Source organism: Strongylocentrotus purpuratus, unplaced genomic scaffold (assembly GCF_000002235.5).
Source record: "Strongylocentrotus purpuratus isolate Spur 01 unplaced genomic scaffold, Spur_5.0 spur5_scaffold_20, whole genome shotgun sequence".
In the NCBI taxonomy this organism is placed as follows: domain Eukaryota; kingdom Metazoa; phylum Echinodermata; class Echinoidea; order Camarodonta; family Strongylocentrotidae; genus Strongylocentrotus; species Strongylocentrotus purpuratus.
In genome coordinates, this window is record NW_022145606.1 from 3,330,498 (window position 1) to 3,350,407 (window position 19,910).

Sequence of the window (19,910 nt, forward strand, 5' to 3'; positions counted from 1 at the left end):
ACAGCTAGTCCCCGGGGGTAGTTGCACAAATCAAAGTATATAAGAACTTTGAAAACATTTTCACATAGCAGGAATTACACCGTTACGGACACTACAGGAAATTCCGGACACAATTTATGATCAGAATGTGGGCATATATTTTTGTAACGTTTGTATCTTTGTTTAATTTTTTGTTTCTGATGATAGGACAACATGTTACTCAGAAAATATAACCAATAACCTATTAATATAGTGCTAAAATATATGAAATATAGAGGCAAAATTATGCACATAGCTGTTTTTTTAAAAAAAGCGTTACGCTCGTCTCTCTTCACAGAAATAACCACTGTATGGCAATTCTTGAGTCAATTCTCAAGCCGTAAAAAATACTGAGGGAAGATAAAAAGGACTATAAGATGGCATAAAAGGATATGGCAAATCTTGTGTAATTCCACAGTAACACCTTATGAAAAAGACACATTTTTGAAGTGCAAATGAGTAACAGCCAAAAAGAGGCATTTTTGGCTCTCTATTACCTTTCTCACACCACCAACACAAAAGAAATTCGAACGAAAGTTGCTGCCTGATGAAGAACTCATATGGTCCAACATTTCAGGCCACAAGACATTTGATTAGATGACTTTGTGTTTTCAGGAGAGATGCGTAACACTGTACGTAGAATAGTTGCACCCTGATTGTGGCTATACCGAATGCATAGTAAGTTCATCATTTTTAGCGATAACTTTGCGCTGAGGTCATTGAAATTTACCAAACTTGGCGGACAGTTGTCACGTGTATTGATACACGTGTCTGCTAAGTTTCATTGTTGTAGGTATAATGATCGCAATTTTAGAGCAAGTTGAAGTTATTTTGCAATTTTCTTGAAAATGACGAATTTGGAGAGCAATTTTCTCAAATTTGGTCAAAGATAGGGTATATAATTTCGTATATGGCTTGAAAGGGGATATCTTCGGGTATCTAAATCCAAAAAAGAGTACGGGTCTGCCAAGCCATAATGGAGATACGGCCACAGAAAGAAAGCCAATTCCCAGAAATTTAGAGGGCGCTATTTATGTTTTGCATAGCCATTGGAGCATGAAATTTGGCATGGCTATGTGCAATTATGGATAAGGATACGGTGAGATTTTAAAACAAAACTGAATTTATATGATAAAGTTATGGCAGTTTTAGATTTATACGGGTCAATTTTTCAAGAATTTGAGAGATTTTTGATGGAGTCGGTTTCGGATTTGAATTTTGAGTACGAAGATGGCATTTTGAAGGGCAGGTTATGCGTCGCAGATGAAAGAACATCTCTTAGACTATCTAGAGGAATTTATTAGAAGTTTGTAGGATCTAGGATAGTAGAGATAGGAAGGAAGAAAGAAAGGCCTAAAAATGGACCAGAAACGGACAAAATGGCGCCTGGATGGTTATGCATGAGTGATTTCGAAAATCGAAAAAATAGGTGACCTTGATGAGATGCTAGAGACTATGCCTATGCAATTTGAACGGAAATGGACATGAGGAAAGCACCTAACTAGGAATAACAAACACTACGTGCAAAACGAATGCGATTTCCTGGGAAGAAGAAGAAGAATATTCATTTGGAAGAACGTGAACGAAAACAAGGCAATGACGATATTCGTCATTGCAAATACATAAGAAAAGGTTATGAAAGAAAAAACAAAGAATATCATAAGAATAGAAGGAAGAAACAAATAATAACATAAAGAAAGACAGAAAGAGAAAATGAAAGGATGGTTAAAACAAAGAATAAAATAAGAGAAGTTGATAGAAAGAAGAAACAAAGAATAAAATAAGGAAAGACAGAAAGAGAAAGTGATATAATGATTAAAACAAAGAATTTAATAAGAAAAGGTGATAGAAGGAAAAAAAAGAATAACATAAGTATAAAAGGAAGAAACAAAGAATAACAGAAGGAAAGACAGAAAGAGAAAATGATAGTATGATTAAAACAAAGAATAACATAGGAGAAAGCTATAGAATTATAAAAACAAAGAATAACATAAGAGAAGGTGATAGAAGGAAGAAACAAAAAATAACATAAGGAAAGACAGAAAGAGAAAGTGATAGAATGATTTAAACAAAGAAATACATACGAAAAGGTTATGGAAGGAAAAAACAAAGAATAACATAAGAATAGAAGGAAGAAACAAAGAATAACATAATGAAAGACAGAAAGAGAAAATGAAAGAATGATTAAAACAAAGAATAACATAAGAGAAGTTGATAGAAGGAATAAACAAAGAATAAAATAAGAAAGACATAAAGAGAAAGTGATAGAATGATTTAAACAAAGAATTTAATAAGAAAAGGTGATAGAAGGAAAAAAATAACATAAGTATAGAAGGAAGAAACAAAGAATAACAAAAGGAAAGACAGAAAGAGAAAATGATAGTATGATTAAAACAAAGAATAATATAGGAGAAAGCTATAGAATTATAAAAACAAAGAATAACATAAGAGAAGGTGATAGAAGGAAGAAACAAAGAATAACATAAGGAAAGACAGAAAGAGAAAGTGATAGAATGATTAAAACAAAGAAATACATAAGAAAAGGTTATGGAAGGAAAAAACAAAGAATAACATGAGAATAGAAGGAAGAAACAAAGAATAACATAAGGAAAGACAGAAAGAGAAAATGGTAGAATGATTAAAACAAAGAATAACATAAGAGAAAGTGATAGAAGGAAGAAACAAAGAATAATATAAGGAAAGACAGAATGAGAAAATGATAGAAGGAAAACAACGAATAACATAACGGAACAGGCCACGATTAAGAGCATGGTATACAGTGAGTTCCAGATAAAACGAAACCGAGAATTATCTATGTTTTATCATAACTTCATTACAATTATAATTGATAAATGACACATATTTGGAAAGCTTAGATCCTCCTCTTTCATTTGATGCAACTCATTATGATGCATATTTCATGCATAAGTGATTAAAATCGATTTGAAGAGAGGAAACCGAAAAGTCGTTTGGAGGGCGGCATCTGAATTTCAAAGAGCCCTTTCATATGACACCTCAATCAGAAAAAATGAGCAAGGAATGACAAAGTTCTGTTTGTTTAAAGTAGCCCTTACATTTTCATAATTTTAGCAAACAAATTCGTTTTCACTGGCTGCCTGCCGTAGCAAAAAGCAGAATTGACAATAGATTTAAATCCGTTTCGTTGACAATCCGCCATGAATGAAGTCTTTCGTCTACGGCTGATTGTCAACGAAACGGAGTTAAGTCTTTTGTTAATTTCGTTTGTTATGTACCTAAGGTCCACCGCGTTTCGTATTTGGGGGTTAACGAGCTGGTGTACCCCCACCTGATAAATCCGTCAGTAATTGACAATCGTACGGCTTTACCATTCATGCCTTTGGCCGGGTGCAGAGGAATTATAACCAAACCTCATGAACCTTAGATCTCTCCCTAAAGGCCCCATCATGTATGATGAGTACAGCCTAAGATGTAGACCTAAGCAAGGGCATGTTAATTTACAAGTACCCCTGTTACCCCGTAGCTTTGCCGATGAATGCAACAGATGGCCCGTAGGTTTTTTCGCTTTAATCCCTTACCCATCCTTTCACTTTTCCCCATTGGATTTAGGGGAAGGTGTCAAATTACTATTTGTGGTTATTTTTTTCTTCTTTCGCCCAAGCGCCCATTGCAATGCTGATTCTAAAGTCTGGAGGAAACCAGAGGTTGCTGACATCTTGCGGTGGATTGTGTGCCGGACTTGCACTGGTGTTGTCTTTCTTTTCAAGGAATGTCATATCGCTCTCCTTTCTGTTTTTCCTGTCAGGTACGAGTATGGGTGGATACAGGGGCGTCAGCAATAATTTGAGGACCCCATGAGCCCGCAAATTGAAAAGACCGACAACCTACAAGACCGCCAATTTCGGTTTCAAGAGCTGTCTGAAAAGTTATCTCTTGAACCACGAAACCGGCATGACCGAAGGCCCAGGGTGGGACCAACGTGTCGGTCTCACAAGTTCACAAGACTTTGCCGGTCTCGTGGGCTGTCGGTCTACTAGAATGTCAAGGGATATCGTTAGAAGGAATTCAGGGGTGCGGTACACCTAGTTCACAAATAGTACTTGATGCAGCGCCTTTTCCTTGCAAGTTATAGCGTGCCTTATAATTTGCACCATAAAGTCATAAAGGACCATTTAAATAATGACAAAACAATTTAAAAATTACAAATTGAGCGCATGAAATATATAAGACGTATGCAAGGAGGATCACGCTGAATTCAAAATAAGAAACCTTAATTCTATATTCAACGTCGTGATAGTACAACATGCATAGTTAGCATTATGAACATTCTGACTGATGTTCAAATCAATTTAGCATTTTGTAACGACAAAGGGAAGGGGAGTGTGGGGATTATGCATGCATATACTTTAAACCGTTTGAGACACAAATGGAAAGGAGTGTCTCTACCTTCTGATATCCCCTCTTGTGTCGGCCTTGCATTGATTTATCTGTTATTGAGTTCGAAATCATATCCATGTTAAAACGATTATCAGGTGTGATCAACAGACCTGATAACAAAGACAAATTATTATAGAATTCGTGTCTTATGAATATAGGCGTATAAGATACGACATGCGGAACTGCAACCCAGCCCCGGTTAATTCGATATTACAATATTCGGGCAACTGTAACCTCATAACTATGCGGGCAGCTGAACGCATGGGCAACTAAGTACCCAAGCCAAATGTTACCAAGGGCCAATCGCTCGCGGGATTAAAATAGTTCCAACTTCTACAACCCCTTTTTGTATGTAAGCCTATGTATGTCCACACACCATTCCAGCATTTCATGACACTCCTTGCAGTTACTCGCCCACCTGCCATCCCAGTATAGCTTCCTGAGTGAGCTGCCAAAGGGTTTACCCAACCTAGTACCAAGTACGAAATCTTCTCGTGGGAGCCATAGTCCATCCATAGAAAAAAACTCGGATATTGATGTCATTTTTTTTTAATATAGAAAATCGTGTTCAAATTATTTATATTGAGAACATTCTCGTGCTCGTCGCACTTGAATAAAAATGCTGCGAAAATAAGAGATAATCCCCCCGCCCCCCCCCCCCCCATTTTCTTACTAAGGTACTCAAGGTTTACCTATACACAGTCTATACCTCATTCTATCCCATTCTTTTTTCCAGGATTTTCCTGCTCGTTAATCAATCTTCACGCCACCATCCTCATCTTTCAGTACTACGGAGGTACAGACCAATTTGCCTTCTTCAGTTGCGTGACTGTTTTAGGTATTCCCTTTGGATCCATGATAATGCCACCGATCGCTGAGAAGCTGGTAGAGGCGTATGGATACTCAGGCACTTTGCTCGTTTTAGGAGGGCTTGTCCTCAACCTATTTCCTGTATGTCTGACCTTCAAGGAACCCAGAACCCGTCATCAGATGGCGTCGAACAGCCTTTCTGAAAACGTAACGCTTACATCTTCGGATGAAGGTACTGCTAGTACGGAGGATCCAAACGCCACTTCTGAAAGGTTGTATGAGCGCGATCCTCCATTGCTGCAGAACCGTGCCATGTCAGATCATGATCCAGAAGATCAGAATCTACCAGAGTCCGACTGTGACCAAGAAACCTTAGCACTGATTGACGAACAAGCAAGCAATGGCGGACTAAGTACCTTTCAGTCAGTTTTGACAAGTCTGCATGTATACATCTTAGTGGAAGAACCCTTGTTTACGTTCCTATACCTCCAAATCGAGTTGACACTGTTCCTTGCAACGGGCGGATGGGCTGTCTTTAACGTTTCATATGGTCTATCCCAAGGCCTCAGCCTGGCTCAATCAACTTTCCTCGCCACCGCCGGTGGTACCGGTGGGCTTGTAGCCTCAATCCTCGTGTCCATCGTACTCAGATACCACCCTGACTGGTGCCCGCAGGCCCACCTCACCGGTCTCGTCACAGCCAGCCTGTTTTGCTTCCTGCAAACTTTCCAAGCAACCTACATTTACCTGTTGATGACTTCGTTTATGATCGGAGTGGGGCTCTTTACCGGGAACATGACCATGGAGCCCCTCCTGGCCTTGGTAGTTCGACCTGAGAATTTCCCCGATGGCTCTAGCGTCTATAAGTTAATGCTAGGGTTGGGCTACGTCCTTTCAGGATACATAGCAGGTATTAAGGTTGAAAATTCGGTGAAAGTTAATGTGTGAGCTTACTCTTTCTAAATACATTTAAGTCAGTTTGGAAGAAGAATAGCATGGTAGAAAATGTCCGCTAACAATTGCTCTTTAAATACCCGAAAATTCGAATTATGACGAGAAAAAGGAGAAAAGATTTGACCAAACTTCCATGTATGTATGCCCAGTGGCGTAATGAGCAAAAACCTTTTGGGGCTGACACAAAAAATCCGCATCATCCCCACTCTTACATGCAGACCCCGCTGAACGTTTTTCAAAGTGGGGTCTAGGGGCAAAGCCCCGGCGGGGTCAAGGGGCGGACCCCCTAAAGCTCAAAGGGTATGGGCATCAGTGGCGGATCCAGGAATTTCTTACGGGGGGGGGGACAAAATGGCATGGGGTGAAATTTATGCAAAACGATGGAGCGACAGAGCGAGGCTTTAGCGGGGAGGGAGCGGATCGATCAAGCGGGGGTGAGACAAGGCCTGGGAGCATCTGCAAAAGTTTACCAATGCTAAAAGGTTATCTTCACCCAGGCAAACACGTAATCTTTGACTAAACAATTATCAGCTGAACAATGCATGATAAACATGGAAATATCATTTTGACTACATAATTTTACTTCTCACCATACAGATACATTTAAAAGGCAACATTATATTTTATGATTATATGATAGTTTGAAGTACTAAATACAATTACGATGAGAATAACTAGAGAAGTAAAAATAAAACCATTAAATGTGAACTAGTAACATTGTGCTTTGACAGAAAAAACAAATTGTGGAAATATAAATATAAACATTTAAAAGAAATAAACAAATTCTTCAATACAAAGATACGATATGAGAACTCATGGAAATGATAGAACTGAAATTAAAAACTCTAATATGCATTAATGATTTCTAAAAATGAGGTAGGCCTACCTGATAAATAGCTGTTCTGAGCTAAACATTTGAATATCAAAGATTTATGTTTGCTGGAGTTCATTACAATATTTTAATTTTTTTTAATTTAATTTAAAATGGTTTATTTCATTAAAAAACATTCGCGGCCCGAGAGCCGAATTGCAGTTTCTTTTACAAAGTATACATCAGTGACAAAGTAAAATTACACGTAAAACATTATGCATGGTAGCATTATGGTAGTAAAATTGGAATTCTTTTGTACATATGATATATAATTGTGCTTCAACGACCTTGGCAAATTGCTTGGTACATGTACAGAAATTCGAATTGTATTACCATATTTGCAATAAAATTATATATTAGACTTATACAATATATGAATAGAAATACATTTTTTATATTCAAAAGAATTAAATGTTTTGGTTGGAAAATGCATAGCCAGATGGGTAAGGTATGTTTATGGGGTTTTCTTAACGTTGGTTTCTGCCCAAATAGCTATGCAAAGTCGTAACACATTTGACGAAAAAGTAAAATTCTAGGTGAAAAAAAAATCAAAAAGTCTGAGTAAAAATATAAGTGTAGGCGTCAGCATAACAGCGCCCTCTATACTGTAACAGAAAACTGACACAGGTTCGACCATTCAGTTCATTGTTTCAGAAATCATGGACACAGTTACCAGTTCACTTTAAATCAATCCATTTCATTGCGATTACTGAATTCTACACACAATTACAATTATGAGTGTAGTTTTCTATATTTATGATATTCAAAATGATTACTCTTTTACAGTATAAAAGAGAGATTTAGGTATTGAAACATTGGAGCATTGCCTCAACGATCAATATGATTGATTCTAGTTTCTTAAGCATGCTCTTCAACAAAAGTTCTTCAAGTTTCTTCACACGTATGTCATCCAAGCGATAATGGTTGAAGCAGTGAAGATTCTTGATCTAGACTGCTTGAAAGCACAAGAAAATAAGAGATTGGAAAATCATAATAAAAAAGTCAAAATCAATTTATTATTAATTTAATTTATTATTATCAGAATGTCAATTATGAAAGGGAAAACTTTACAGTGCATTATATTTATGATAAGGTGAAATTATTTTGTGTAGTTTTGGTACCAAATTTTAGAGAGGGCCTTAAATTAGATACTTTAATTGGTATAATCTTAGTATTAGCAATTTTTGTTAAGGATTTAAAAAAAAATTAGATGGTGATCTCGATACGACCACTCATTCCCTTAAAGGTATTACAAAGCTTTGGAAAATTTTGAAAATTGGGTGGATAGTGATTCTTAACAATTGTTATATATTTGAATGCCCCTGTTGATGTATTATAAGCACTAGAAAATTCAGGCCCTAAAACACTTCTGCTTTCGAGAAAAATTGAATATAAAGATTTACCGGTGCTCCCGGTAAATTTTGATAAACCTTAAATAGCGCCTACGGCCGTACAATGGTAGCTGCGACCATGAAAATCTCAGAATAAGTAGTTGTGATATATAATTTCCAAAACGCGAATAGCTAATCGGTCGATTTTAGTCAAGAAACTTTGTTTTATAGCTTAACTAATATCTTGACCTTGAGAGGGAGCTATACAACATAAAGAGTTTATTATTTACAATTTCATAATTTTAGACTCGATTTCAACCGCGACAACGATCACTGAATATTGTAAGATGGCATACGCTTCCAATATGTGCATTAGAACCAAATCCATGACCCCATACCAAAACTTTGTATTACCTTTAAACTAAGAGACCTAAACATTAACAACAATTAATTAGGAATATCTAAAATGTCAACTATTGGGAAACGATCAAGAAGGGAAGAAGATACCTTTTGACTTCTTCCCAAGCATAGACAGTAGCTCATCATCATAAACGCCATCGAAGCCATATGAACTACTTTGATGTCACCATGCCAAGTCACATCTGCAGCTCTGACTGTATTTAGTGAATTGCTTCAACAATTCCATACCGCACCCACTTTGAGGTCACCAATTTTGTAGAATAAAATAAATAATGACAGTACAAGTTATGTTCCTTCTTTTTTTGCAAGCAGAGGAAAAGAAATAAATCTAGTATTATATTTTGTACATCAAATTAATTACTAGGCATAACTGACCCCAAACAGACGTTTTCAATTGCCCCTACCAAACAACTACCACCCCCAATTCACATACGCAGTGAGTGTGCTTGGTACTTGTCATACAACATGATCAAGACTTAGGCTTTAGCTGAAAATATTATATACCAATGGTCATGTTCATGTACATATATAGCCTTCGCCAAAATTAGAAACACGTTTCTGTCCAGCTTTGTACTATGTCTGCTAAGTGCATTACATACTCCATATCTATATTTCCCTGTTAATATTTAATTGCTTAAGTAGCAATCATATATAATAGCAGTGAATTTCACTGATTTTTATCGATCGCAAGTTCGGTAATGAGCGTAAACCAATGGATGGCATTATACAGACCGGTCATGATTAATCATAACTCTCTATATGCTGCTAATGTGTGATTTTATTGCACAGACCATAACAACTATTCTCACCTGGATTTGTATCTGGCCTGCAACATTGTTGAAAAGTAGATGTACCAGTCCAAGTGCTTCCTTCATAAAAGCGCAAAATGTATCTACTGCATCTGAAACTAAGTGAAAGCAAAAACATCATCATAATCATTACCACTGCATGAAGTGTAGGTTATTCCTGTATATTCTACTGTGCAATTTTGTGACATGTACACCATCTGGTATAGTGCTTGCTTGGAAAATTCCTTAAAACACGGAGTGGAGTTGGGCAACATTTGCTGGTATCAAGAACAATTGTTTAAACAAATTATTGTATAGGGTAAGTGACCAAGGATACTAAAGTGCTGCCGTTAAAACACCTTGAGTACAGACAATGGAAGAAAATAAGCTAAACGTGTGGACATTGTTCCCCAACTGGTAGACTACTCATGAGATTACTTCAGTCTCCAAACAAAAGTATCCCATTTTCGGATGGTGCCATTTAGTCATTTTCAGGGTAGGACCGTAGACTATTTGAATTTCATTTTGTTTAATAACTGTTCATTCATGTCCCTTTTTTGCTTCAAAGGCAACTCAGTGAATTCCCTTTCAGTTAAACAGGCTCGTCTAAATATCCCATGCCATCTCAGCTCATACTCCCCTTGTCCTTGGCCATGTTAGCCTTGGAGCCCTGAAGCTGCTTACACCCCAAGCACACCTTTACAAGTAAAGTCACAGTGACTCAGTTTTGTCTAGATCCTGATCTACTCACGTCTGGATTACTGACTAGTGGCTGACATAAATTGATAATTATGAAATGATGATCTAGAGTTATAGGGTGGTATTCTCATAAGTTAAGCCGGGACTAAGTCCAGACTAAACAAGAATTTTAGTTCACACTTCTATGGAATGCTAGGTTTCATCTTCCTCCTTCAATATTCATGACAAAGATAATCTACCAAAGACTTTGTTGAAATTCAGTTCATACTCATATTATCTTTTTCTTCCTATTTCATTGCAAAATTAATTTTTTGGACACTTTTCATTGAAGGATTAAAATAATCTGTACAGGGTAAATTAGTTTGCAACAGGCACTCCATAAAAGTGTGAACTAAGTACGCGCTAACTTAGTACGCGCTACCGGAATACCACCCATAGACTCTAAATAAAATGTATATTTAGCTAAACTACTAATACTAAAAGTACAAGTAAAACTAAAACTAAAACAAAAGTAGGGTCTAAACTCTAAGTTTAACTTTCGTTAAGCTTAAAAGTTCGTTCTTATTCTTAGCTTTTATTTAGCAGATGTAAAAAAAAAAAAACACTTATTAAAACAATACTTGATGTGAAATGAGATAAGAAAGACCCTCCACTTAAGGTATTTAGTCTAGATGTATGTTTGTTCAGACATGATTTGGTCGTTTCAGTTTTGCATCACAAACTTCACTCCTTTATTCACTTACATGCAAATTAAAATATATGGGGCGATGTGTGGAACGGCGGTGCATTTTATATATATTTCTGCGCTCATGGACATATTATGGCTTACAAAGAATCAGAATGACTCAAAAGAGTGTATCACATTTCTTTACCTAAACAAAAACTATAACAAGCTCACCTTTTCATGGTCTGTGACTGTTCCAAATTGCGAAATTTTCACTCCCGTCACTTCGTGAAACAAATAAAAGCAGAAAATGAGCGGACGAGAATTTCGCAAAGTGACGGCCGGCTGTAAGCTCGGCGCGTACTTAGCCGTCACTTCGTGAAAACAGGAAATCCTTTTACTAGGTATTTTCTTGTTTACGTCATCGTCATAGTGACATAATTCGATGTTATTGTGGTTCGAAATTTGTGAGGTTAAAAGGGACTTGGTAACATTGTCCAGATGAGAGATAGTGGTGCTAAGGTAGTGACTTCAATGCTAGATGTACAATTATAGATAATCTGAAAATTTGAGTAAAAACGGACCATTATTCATGGTACAAATTGAAAAAAACTGATCTGATCGATTCCTTAATTCTCCCAACTATATAATAAATTTAATTACATTTTAGGTGAATGGAAATTGTCACAAAGCAATACAAATGTCATTTAAGTGTTGACAGTTTTTTTTATAGCCTGTTTTATGTCTTTTTTTTCATGGAAAAACGGTCAAATTGCTCCGTTTAGTCTCATTTCACAACGCCCCCTATCGTCAGAGTCAGCAGCCTAACATGTTAGCCTATGGACGTTTTTTTTTAAATCGTTAAAAATTCATTTTTTGTTTATACGAAAAGCACGTCCACCCCGACGTACGTTATCACTAGCTCTTTCATTGGAACCCTCATGTCTCATTGACTTTTGAAAGTTCACCCACCGTAATTTTTCAAAATAGGTTGCAAGCACGCCATTGCCTATAATACAAATGTGAAACAAGTCAAACTTTGGACTCAGTCTGCCAAGCGATTGTAAGATTATAGGTCAAGCACACGAAGGATAAGAAGCATGAATTATCAATTATCAATTATCACTTCTGCTATTTTCATTATGTCCATTTCATCTAACCCCCCGCCGTAATTTTTCCATTTAGTAAAAGCAAACATTTAGCCGAGGTAAAAAAGTGTATACTAATATCAACGTTTATCCGGAAAAAAACTTATACAAACAGGTAATACAAATAACGACTTTTAATTCATGATCTTTATTTTAATATTTAATGAATATTTACTTCATTTTGGGTATGTTTTAGTAGGGTATCTCCACACCGGAGTTACGGGTGAAATTTAGGATAGGTTTCTGAACAAGCGCCTGCGAATTTCCTGATTACCGTCACTTCGTGAAAAAAGGAACGACATGTGCGGTACTGTAAAGTACTAATATAATACAATTTCTAAAACAGCCCAGAATTTATTTTTAGGTCTATCATGCAATAAGTATTTTAATCTGTCTCAAGAAATTTCGGTCGAAATGCAAGGAGAGCAGTATGTAATTTATTTCTCTCTCTCTCTCTCCTTCCCTCCATCTGTCTCACATCCAGGAACCATCCATGATCGCACACAGAGCATGAAAACAGTCTTCATTTTTCTTGGCGTTGTCCTCTTGTTGGGAGTTTGTTTGATGGCCACCCTCATCATGTGTATGTACCGCAGACGAACCAGGGACCCGGAGAAATGAATTACATTTCAGCATTATTATCTCGAGTTGTCACTGCCATCCCAATAAACAGAACACTAAAAAATAACCTCTTTTGGTAGTGTATTCTAAATGATTTTAAAGTATGGTGCCTTTTGAACTAGATTCAAACGTTATCAACTCGTGCCTTCATTTTTTGTAAAGGTACTCCTGTTCACGTTTTCATCTCACCTAAAAAACAACCAATTTATCATGCGACTGGAGTAACGTGATTCCACTAACCTCTGTAAATCAAGTGTTTATGACCAAATAACCACTTAACCAAGCAACGAATTTGTTATCGGTTGACCGATGGTGGTGATAAATAAGTAATTATTTGGTCTTTTAAGCACCTTTATCGATTGGTTTCACAGGTTATCCAAGGTTGGTGGTAATAATCACGTTACTTACACCGGCTAATCGTCTGATTGTTCTGTCCGTGAATCTCTGGTTGTATTAAATTAGTAATTCTGAGGTGTCTTACACACCTCTTTTGAATGGTTTCAAAGTTACCATAACTTTCTTGGTGATGATCACGTGGCTCAAGCTGGAGATTAATAATCTAAGCTGTGAATCCGTGATATTCAGGTGTGAAACATAATTGTAGTGGTACGCTGATTTGGGCAACTCATTGACCTAAAGGGGGCGCTAGAGCCATAGAAGAGCCGGGCTGGGTTGATTAATTGTACGATTATTGGTTTGACTTGGTATACACCTAAACTTCAAATAGCATCAATTATGTTTCCAATAGTATGCCGGGATCGGGTAAACAACCCCTGTTTTTGAATTCTTGCATTAGATTAAAGTGTTCATTTCGATAAGCACGTTGGAAATGAATTTCTGCATCAAGGTGTACAAGTGTTCATTTCCGATAACACGTTAGACAATAGACTGTTTTTTTCCGGGGACGCGACATTCTCGCGAAGAGATAGACTCCTCCCATTTTTGTCGGTGACTAGTTCAAATCACTCTTTTTCTATTATGCTTTGTCATTGGTTATAATTAATTAAAGGTATAACTCCTCTCTTAATTGGTCGGATGACCTAAGGGTAACTTTATATATCCCGTATTGTAATTGGTTGGCTGTGTAAGGGTCCTCCTGGTTGGCTGGGTATATCATGTATAAGCCTCTTCGGGTGCCGGAGTATTTAAATGCCATGTGCGGGATTTTGAGGTTAGTTTAGTTGAGTTAAGTTGAATATATTTCATTCCGTTATCATGTTTAGGATGTGTTGCTAGTTTACTGTCAATAGGGCCGCCCAGCCTCTGAGAGAAGCAGCTTATATTTAAAATGTTTCTAAAATAATTACTCTTCGTTTGTAACGATTGGAGCTTCGGCTGACTTATATAGTTATTAAACTGGATTTCAACTGTATATCCGAGCTTCTTTTGTTTTCATTTATATTGGAACTTGTTGTCTCCAACCCATTAACTGGCCCATTTCATTTGTAATTCGTAGGTGTCTTAAAACACCTTTTTAAATGATAGGCAAAGTTGCCATAAGTTCCGGGGTGATTATTTCGTGACACAAACGGATCATTAATCTAAGCTCGACATCCGTGATTTTTAGGTGTGAAAAATTAGTAATTATTAGATGTCTTAAAACATCTTTTTAAATGGTTTCAAAGTTACCATAACTTTCTTGGTGATGATCACGTGGCTAAAACTGATTACTAATCTAGGCTGTGACTCCGTGATATTTAGGTGTGAAAAATTAGTAATTTTTAGGTGTCTTAAAACACCTTTTTAAATGGTAGTCAAGGTTGCCATAAGTTCCGTGGTAATGATCGCGTGACTCAAACGGATTATTAATCTAAGCTGGGCATCCGTGATTTTTAGGTGTGAAAAATTTGGCATTATTAGGTGTCTTATAACACCTTTTTAAATGGTTTCAAAGTTACCTTAACTTTCTTGGTGATGATAACTAGGCGTTGTGGCGTGCGCCTGTAACCCAGCTAACAGTGGATGTTACAAACTGATTTAGGCGAGGACGCAGGTTCGAAACTGAGTCACGTCTTTCGCATGGTGACGTTTAAAGGTTGGTCCCTAGACGTAAATAATTATATCTGATTGATACACGTCTGTAAAAACCCAATAGGGGAATGTGGGGCATAACGGACCCGGGGGGCAAAATGGAACTTTGAAATTAGCATATGTTAAAAAAGGTCGCCCTCTGTGCAAATTCTTTGAAGAAGAGAAGATGCCAAAATAATTTCAGCACTGAATTTTCATCCGGTTACAGCGAGGCACATCGGAGTAAGATCCCATCCAAAAAATTACAGCCTCATGATCTAAAGTAAGGGGATGTTCATATGGCTGAAATTTGGTAATTTTGGTATCGATTCTAATCAAATATTTGTATATATTAATCATAAAGATATCAACGTTAGACTCGCCTGTTTGCTTGCCAACTATGCTTCAGGTATTTTCTACGCAAACTTTTATTAAAAAATATGTCATTGGGGCAAAATAGACCATATAGGTACGGGACAAAATGGAACAGGGTTCCGTTTTGCCCCAATTGAAAATAACATATCTTGTGAAAGCTTGACTTAAGCAAATGAAGGGTTTACGGCTTCAAATAAAAATGTAAAAAAGTAAACCACTCACATGTTATGGTGTCCCTGTTGGTCCTAAAGACTGAATGGTTGAGTGAATGTGCGTGTGCACTTGTTTGTATGCATATATGTATTTTTATCATTATATTTGGATTTTCTTGTTGTATTTGTATAAGTTAAACGTTCTCCACTCTTTATTTCCAAATATCATTCATTGTTGAGCCAGTAGGTGCTTTAATTATGGTGACATTATACAGTGGCGGATCCATTGGGGGGCCCGGGGGGCCCTGGCCCCTCCCCCCCCCCCCTTGAGAAAAAATTCATGTAAAATCACATGATTTTTACCTTTTTGGGGGGTTGGGCCCCCCCCCCCCTGGCGCTCAAGGGGGGGGGGGGTGCAAATTGAAATTGTTTTGAGGATCAAAAAAAAAAAAAAAAAAATGTGCCCCCCCCCCCCCCCCCCCCCCCCCCCCCCCCCCCCCCCCCCCCCCCCCCCACTGAGCGAATTTTCGGCCGGCGCGATTTTCAAATTTTCGGGAGCAAAAAAAAAAAAAGTTGGGCCCCCTCCCCTAAGAAATCCTGGATCCGCGCCTGACATTATAGCACAGAGACAACAAATGCATAAAGGGAATAAAAATCAACATTACTAATTTTGTTTTGTCTTGTAAAATAATTCACAAAAATTAAAAAAATACTGTTTTCGCCCTTTTTATAGGGGCCTGTTTACCAATGTTTCATGTTCCATTCTGAAAGTAGTTGGTTCATAAAACGAATCGATAGTTGTTCTAGTTTCCCAGTCAGTTTTAGATGTATAAGTTAGCTGAATTCAAAGTATGTGCCTAGCAATTGGTTTACGTGACTAGTGGTTGTATCAGAACGAAAATGTGACCCAGATTCCAGTCTAAGAAATTGAGAGTGTAGTGCACATTTTACAAGTCTACATTTTCTACTTTTAAACCAGGCTTTATTACGATTACCTTTCCAGTTTTGCCCTATAAATGTTTGAAACTACTATAGGCTTTCATTATGCAGCTCTGCCCACCAAGTTTGCTTAAAGTTACTTTAGGTACATTACTCAATATAGAACGTTAGGGTTCTGATGGGGCAATACGGATCCGTAGATCCATTTTGCCCCAGGGGGAGTGCCATTATGCCCCAGGGATGGGGCAAGTTGGATTTTTCTTTTGTAAAATTCGTTTCGAGTTTCTCTGCAATTTTACCGTGGTTTTTGTCGGTTTTTCGTTGACATAATAAAGTGCATACAACATCTATCTGAAACTGTTATTTTTACTGTTTTGTGTCGTTGATGACGTCATATTGCAAGTTTGAAATTAAGTGTTCCATTATGCCCCACTTTCCCCTACACACACACACACGTGGCTAAAACTGATTACTAATCTAAGCTGTGAATCCGTTATTTAGGTGTGAAAAATTAGTTAGTATTAGGTGTCTTAAAACACCTTTTTAAATGGTAGTCAAAGTTGCCATAAGTTCCGCGGTGATGATCTCGTGACTCAAACGGATTCTTGATATAAGCTGGGCATCCGTGATTTTCAGGTGTGAAAAATTAGTAATTCTTAGGTGTCTTAAAACACCTATTTAAATGGTAGTCAAAGTTACCATAATTTTCTTGGTGATGATCACGTGGCTAAAACTGATTACTAATCTAAGCTGTGAATCCGTTATTTAGGTGTGAACAATTAGTAATTATTAGGAGTCTTAAAACATCTGTTTAAATGGTAATCAAAGTTGCAATAAGTTCCGCGGTGATGATCTCGTGACTCAAACGGATTCTTGATATAAGCTGGGCATCCGTGATTTTCAGGTGTGAAAAATTAGTAATTCTTAGGTGTCTTAAAACACCTATTTAAATGGTAGTCAAAGTTACCATAACTTTCTTGGTGATGATCACGTGGCTAAAACTGATTACTAATCTATAAACTGTGAATCCGTGATATTTAGGTGTGAACAATTAGTAATTATTAGGAGTCTTAAAACATCTGTTTAAATGGTAATCAAAGTTGCAATAAGTTCCGCGGTGATGATCTCGTGACTCAAACGGATTCTTGATATAAGCTGGGCATCCGTGATTTCCAGGCGTGAAAAATTAGTCATTCTTAGGTGTCTGAAAACACCTGATTAAATTAATAGGCAAATATAACAGGTGAAGAGGCATTATCAGAGGTGGTAAGTGGCATGAAAAAGGGACAATTATCACCTGAAATGAATAAGGGCACGTTTGAGGATGGAAAGGGGCACTTATTAAAAAAAAGAAAATGAGCATTTATCATAAGCAAAAAGTGCACCTTTTATAAGATAAGGGGCACGTGTCAAATGAAAAGAGGCATTATCAGAAGGGAAGGGGCACTTAATTAAAACAAAAGAAAATGACACTTTTTAAAGTAAAAACGGGCACCTTTCAGATTTGGATAGCGGCAATTATCATTCGTGAAGGGGGCACTTAGTGAAGGTGGTAAGAGCTAGCACTTATGAAAGAATGTGGGCACCCAATTAGGGGCATTTATCTGAAGTAAAAGGAGGCACGTTTTTCTATGTACACTGTTAAAACAAGTATTAAAAAACTGCGGGTTAAAAAATTGTTGATTAAAAAACGCTCAACCATGGTTAAAAATGTAGTGTTGATTAAAATTTACTTTTAATCTTGCGTTGGTTAAAAACAGTGTTGATCAAAATTATTCCTTTTAACCTATGTTGGTTAAGTCCAAGTCGTTTGCAAAAATTGTAACCCATCATGGATTAAAAACAAAATTCCGACAGTAATGATAGCCCCCTTCCGGTTAAAGTTTAATCAATGTTGATTAAAGTACTGGTCACGTGACCCAACGGAACGATATCGAAGCGCGTAGCTAGCGATCGCTCGACATACAAATAAAGTACATGCAAAGTACATGCAGTTTACGCGTGCGACAAAATTAACAATGGAGGTTGTCGCGAGGACCTGAGAAATAGGGGTTTGGACGGTCTTATCTCCGTGTTTTCAGGTAAGAAATTATTTTAATATTATCATCATCAATTCTAAGATTGTAAGTGAAATAAGGTTCTTGCTCAAATCAAAAACGATTTGTGTCCCCTAGGCTGTACGTAGCTCAACCAATAAGTAACATTTTACTTGCACTGCACCTGGCTAACGTAAGCACACACACACACACACACACTCATCAATCTGCAAGAATCTTCAACCGTGAAGGAGGCAGACCCAATTAAAGAAGGAGAAGTGTAGGCCTATTACGGATCACCTACCCAAATTGCATGCATGAATAATAATCTCATTTTCTAAATCTAATTGTATCTAATTTTTTAAAACAATTTTATATATAATAAGATGTCATCATAAAGTGAAACGTCTTCATGCATGCAATTTGGGTAGGTCATCCGTTACACTTACATACGGGCCGGGACACAAAGCGTTTTTAATTTGAGCAAGAACCTTATTTCACTTCTTCCTTCCAATCTTAGCATTGATGATAATCATATTAAACAATTTCTTACCTGCAAACACGAGGATAAGACCTCCAAACCCCCGTAAGTTTAACCAACAGTGGTTATAACTGTAACCAACAACCCACTAAAGTTTAACCAACATCGTGTGAATCAAAAAAGAATTAACCTACAATGGTTACAATTTTAACCAACGACCCATGTAAATTTAACCAACAACATGTGAATCAGCCCCGAACAAATCATAAATAACCAACAAAAGATTAAAGTTTTAATCAACAAATGGTTAAAGTTTAATCAACACCATTTTAACCAACATTGAGCAATTTTTTTAACCAATAATTGATTAAAAATGTTAATCAACCACAGGGTAAATTTTAATCAACAGGCTGTTGGTTAAAGTTTAACCAACAATTGTGTGATTCACCTGGTAATCCGTGGTTGATTAAAATTTTAACCAACTTGATTAAAAATTGTAATACTTGTTCTAACAGTGTAAAAAGGGCACTTTAGGGATACTTGTAAAAATGGAGGGGCACTGTGCCCCCCACCCCCCCCCCCCCTGCACTCCCGGCTCCACCGCCTCTGCCCAGATATATTGTGGCGTAACCGGGCTCTGTCGGGGTAGCGTTCTGCCTTGCAGTCTGTCAAAACCCGGTCCATGCACGCTCTTGACAATCAATTATCTCTCTCAGTGGGCTCTCACAAAAGTATATCGCGTAAGAAAAACGTGGATTAGCTGTCATCCACTTACTCCCGAAATCACTGAATATCTGACAGGACTAAAGAAATAACACTTACAGAGTGTTGGCAGTTTGGGTAACTTTATATAGTTTCTTGTACCTGTCGCAACGACAGCTCAACATTGACTCACAGATCACAACTATATAGAACCTGTCCCTACGACAGCTAAACGCTAACTGACTGACATCTCACGATGTACACATATATATTTCACAATTAACTATAACGCCCTCTACGTCTTACTATACTGGGCTAGTTATGTTACAATATATATATATATATATATAAAATAATAAAATAACAAGTATAATGGTATACAATATTACGGAGCCCCTAAGGGGACATAAAACGATGTGAGAAATTATTTTTTATCTCGAAGCTACGACTTAGTATCTCGAAGCTACGACTTAGT

The 19,910-nt window shown here is 37.2% G+C and overlaps 1 protein-coding gene across 1 annotated transcript in view; it reads left to right on the plus strand.

Moving 5' to 3' along the window:
* Positions 1-13,001, plus strand: part of LOC100892130 (monocarboxylate transporter 12) — a 39,606-nt gene extending 26,605 nt beyond the window's left edge. The window contains exons 3-5 of the mRNA XM_003729041.3: positions 3,659-3,802; positions 5,171-6,154; positions 12,604-13,001. Coding sequence (XP_003729089.1) covers positions 3,659-3,802; positions 5,171-6,154; positions 12,604-12,740 — 1,265 coding nt within the window. The 3' untranslated portion in view covers positions 12,741-13,001. The remainder of the gene's footprint in view (positions 1-3,658; positions 3,803-5,170; positions 6,155-12,603) is intronic.
* The last annotated feature ends 6,909 nt before the right edge of the window (positions 13,002-19,910 follow it).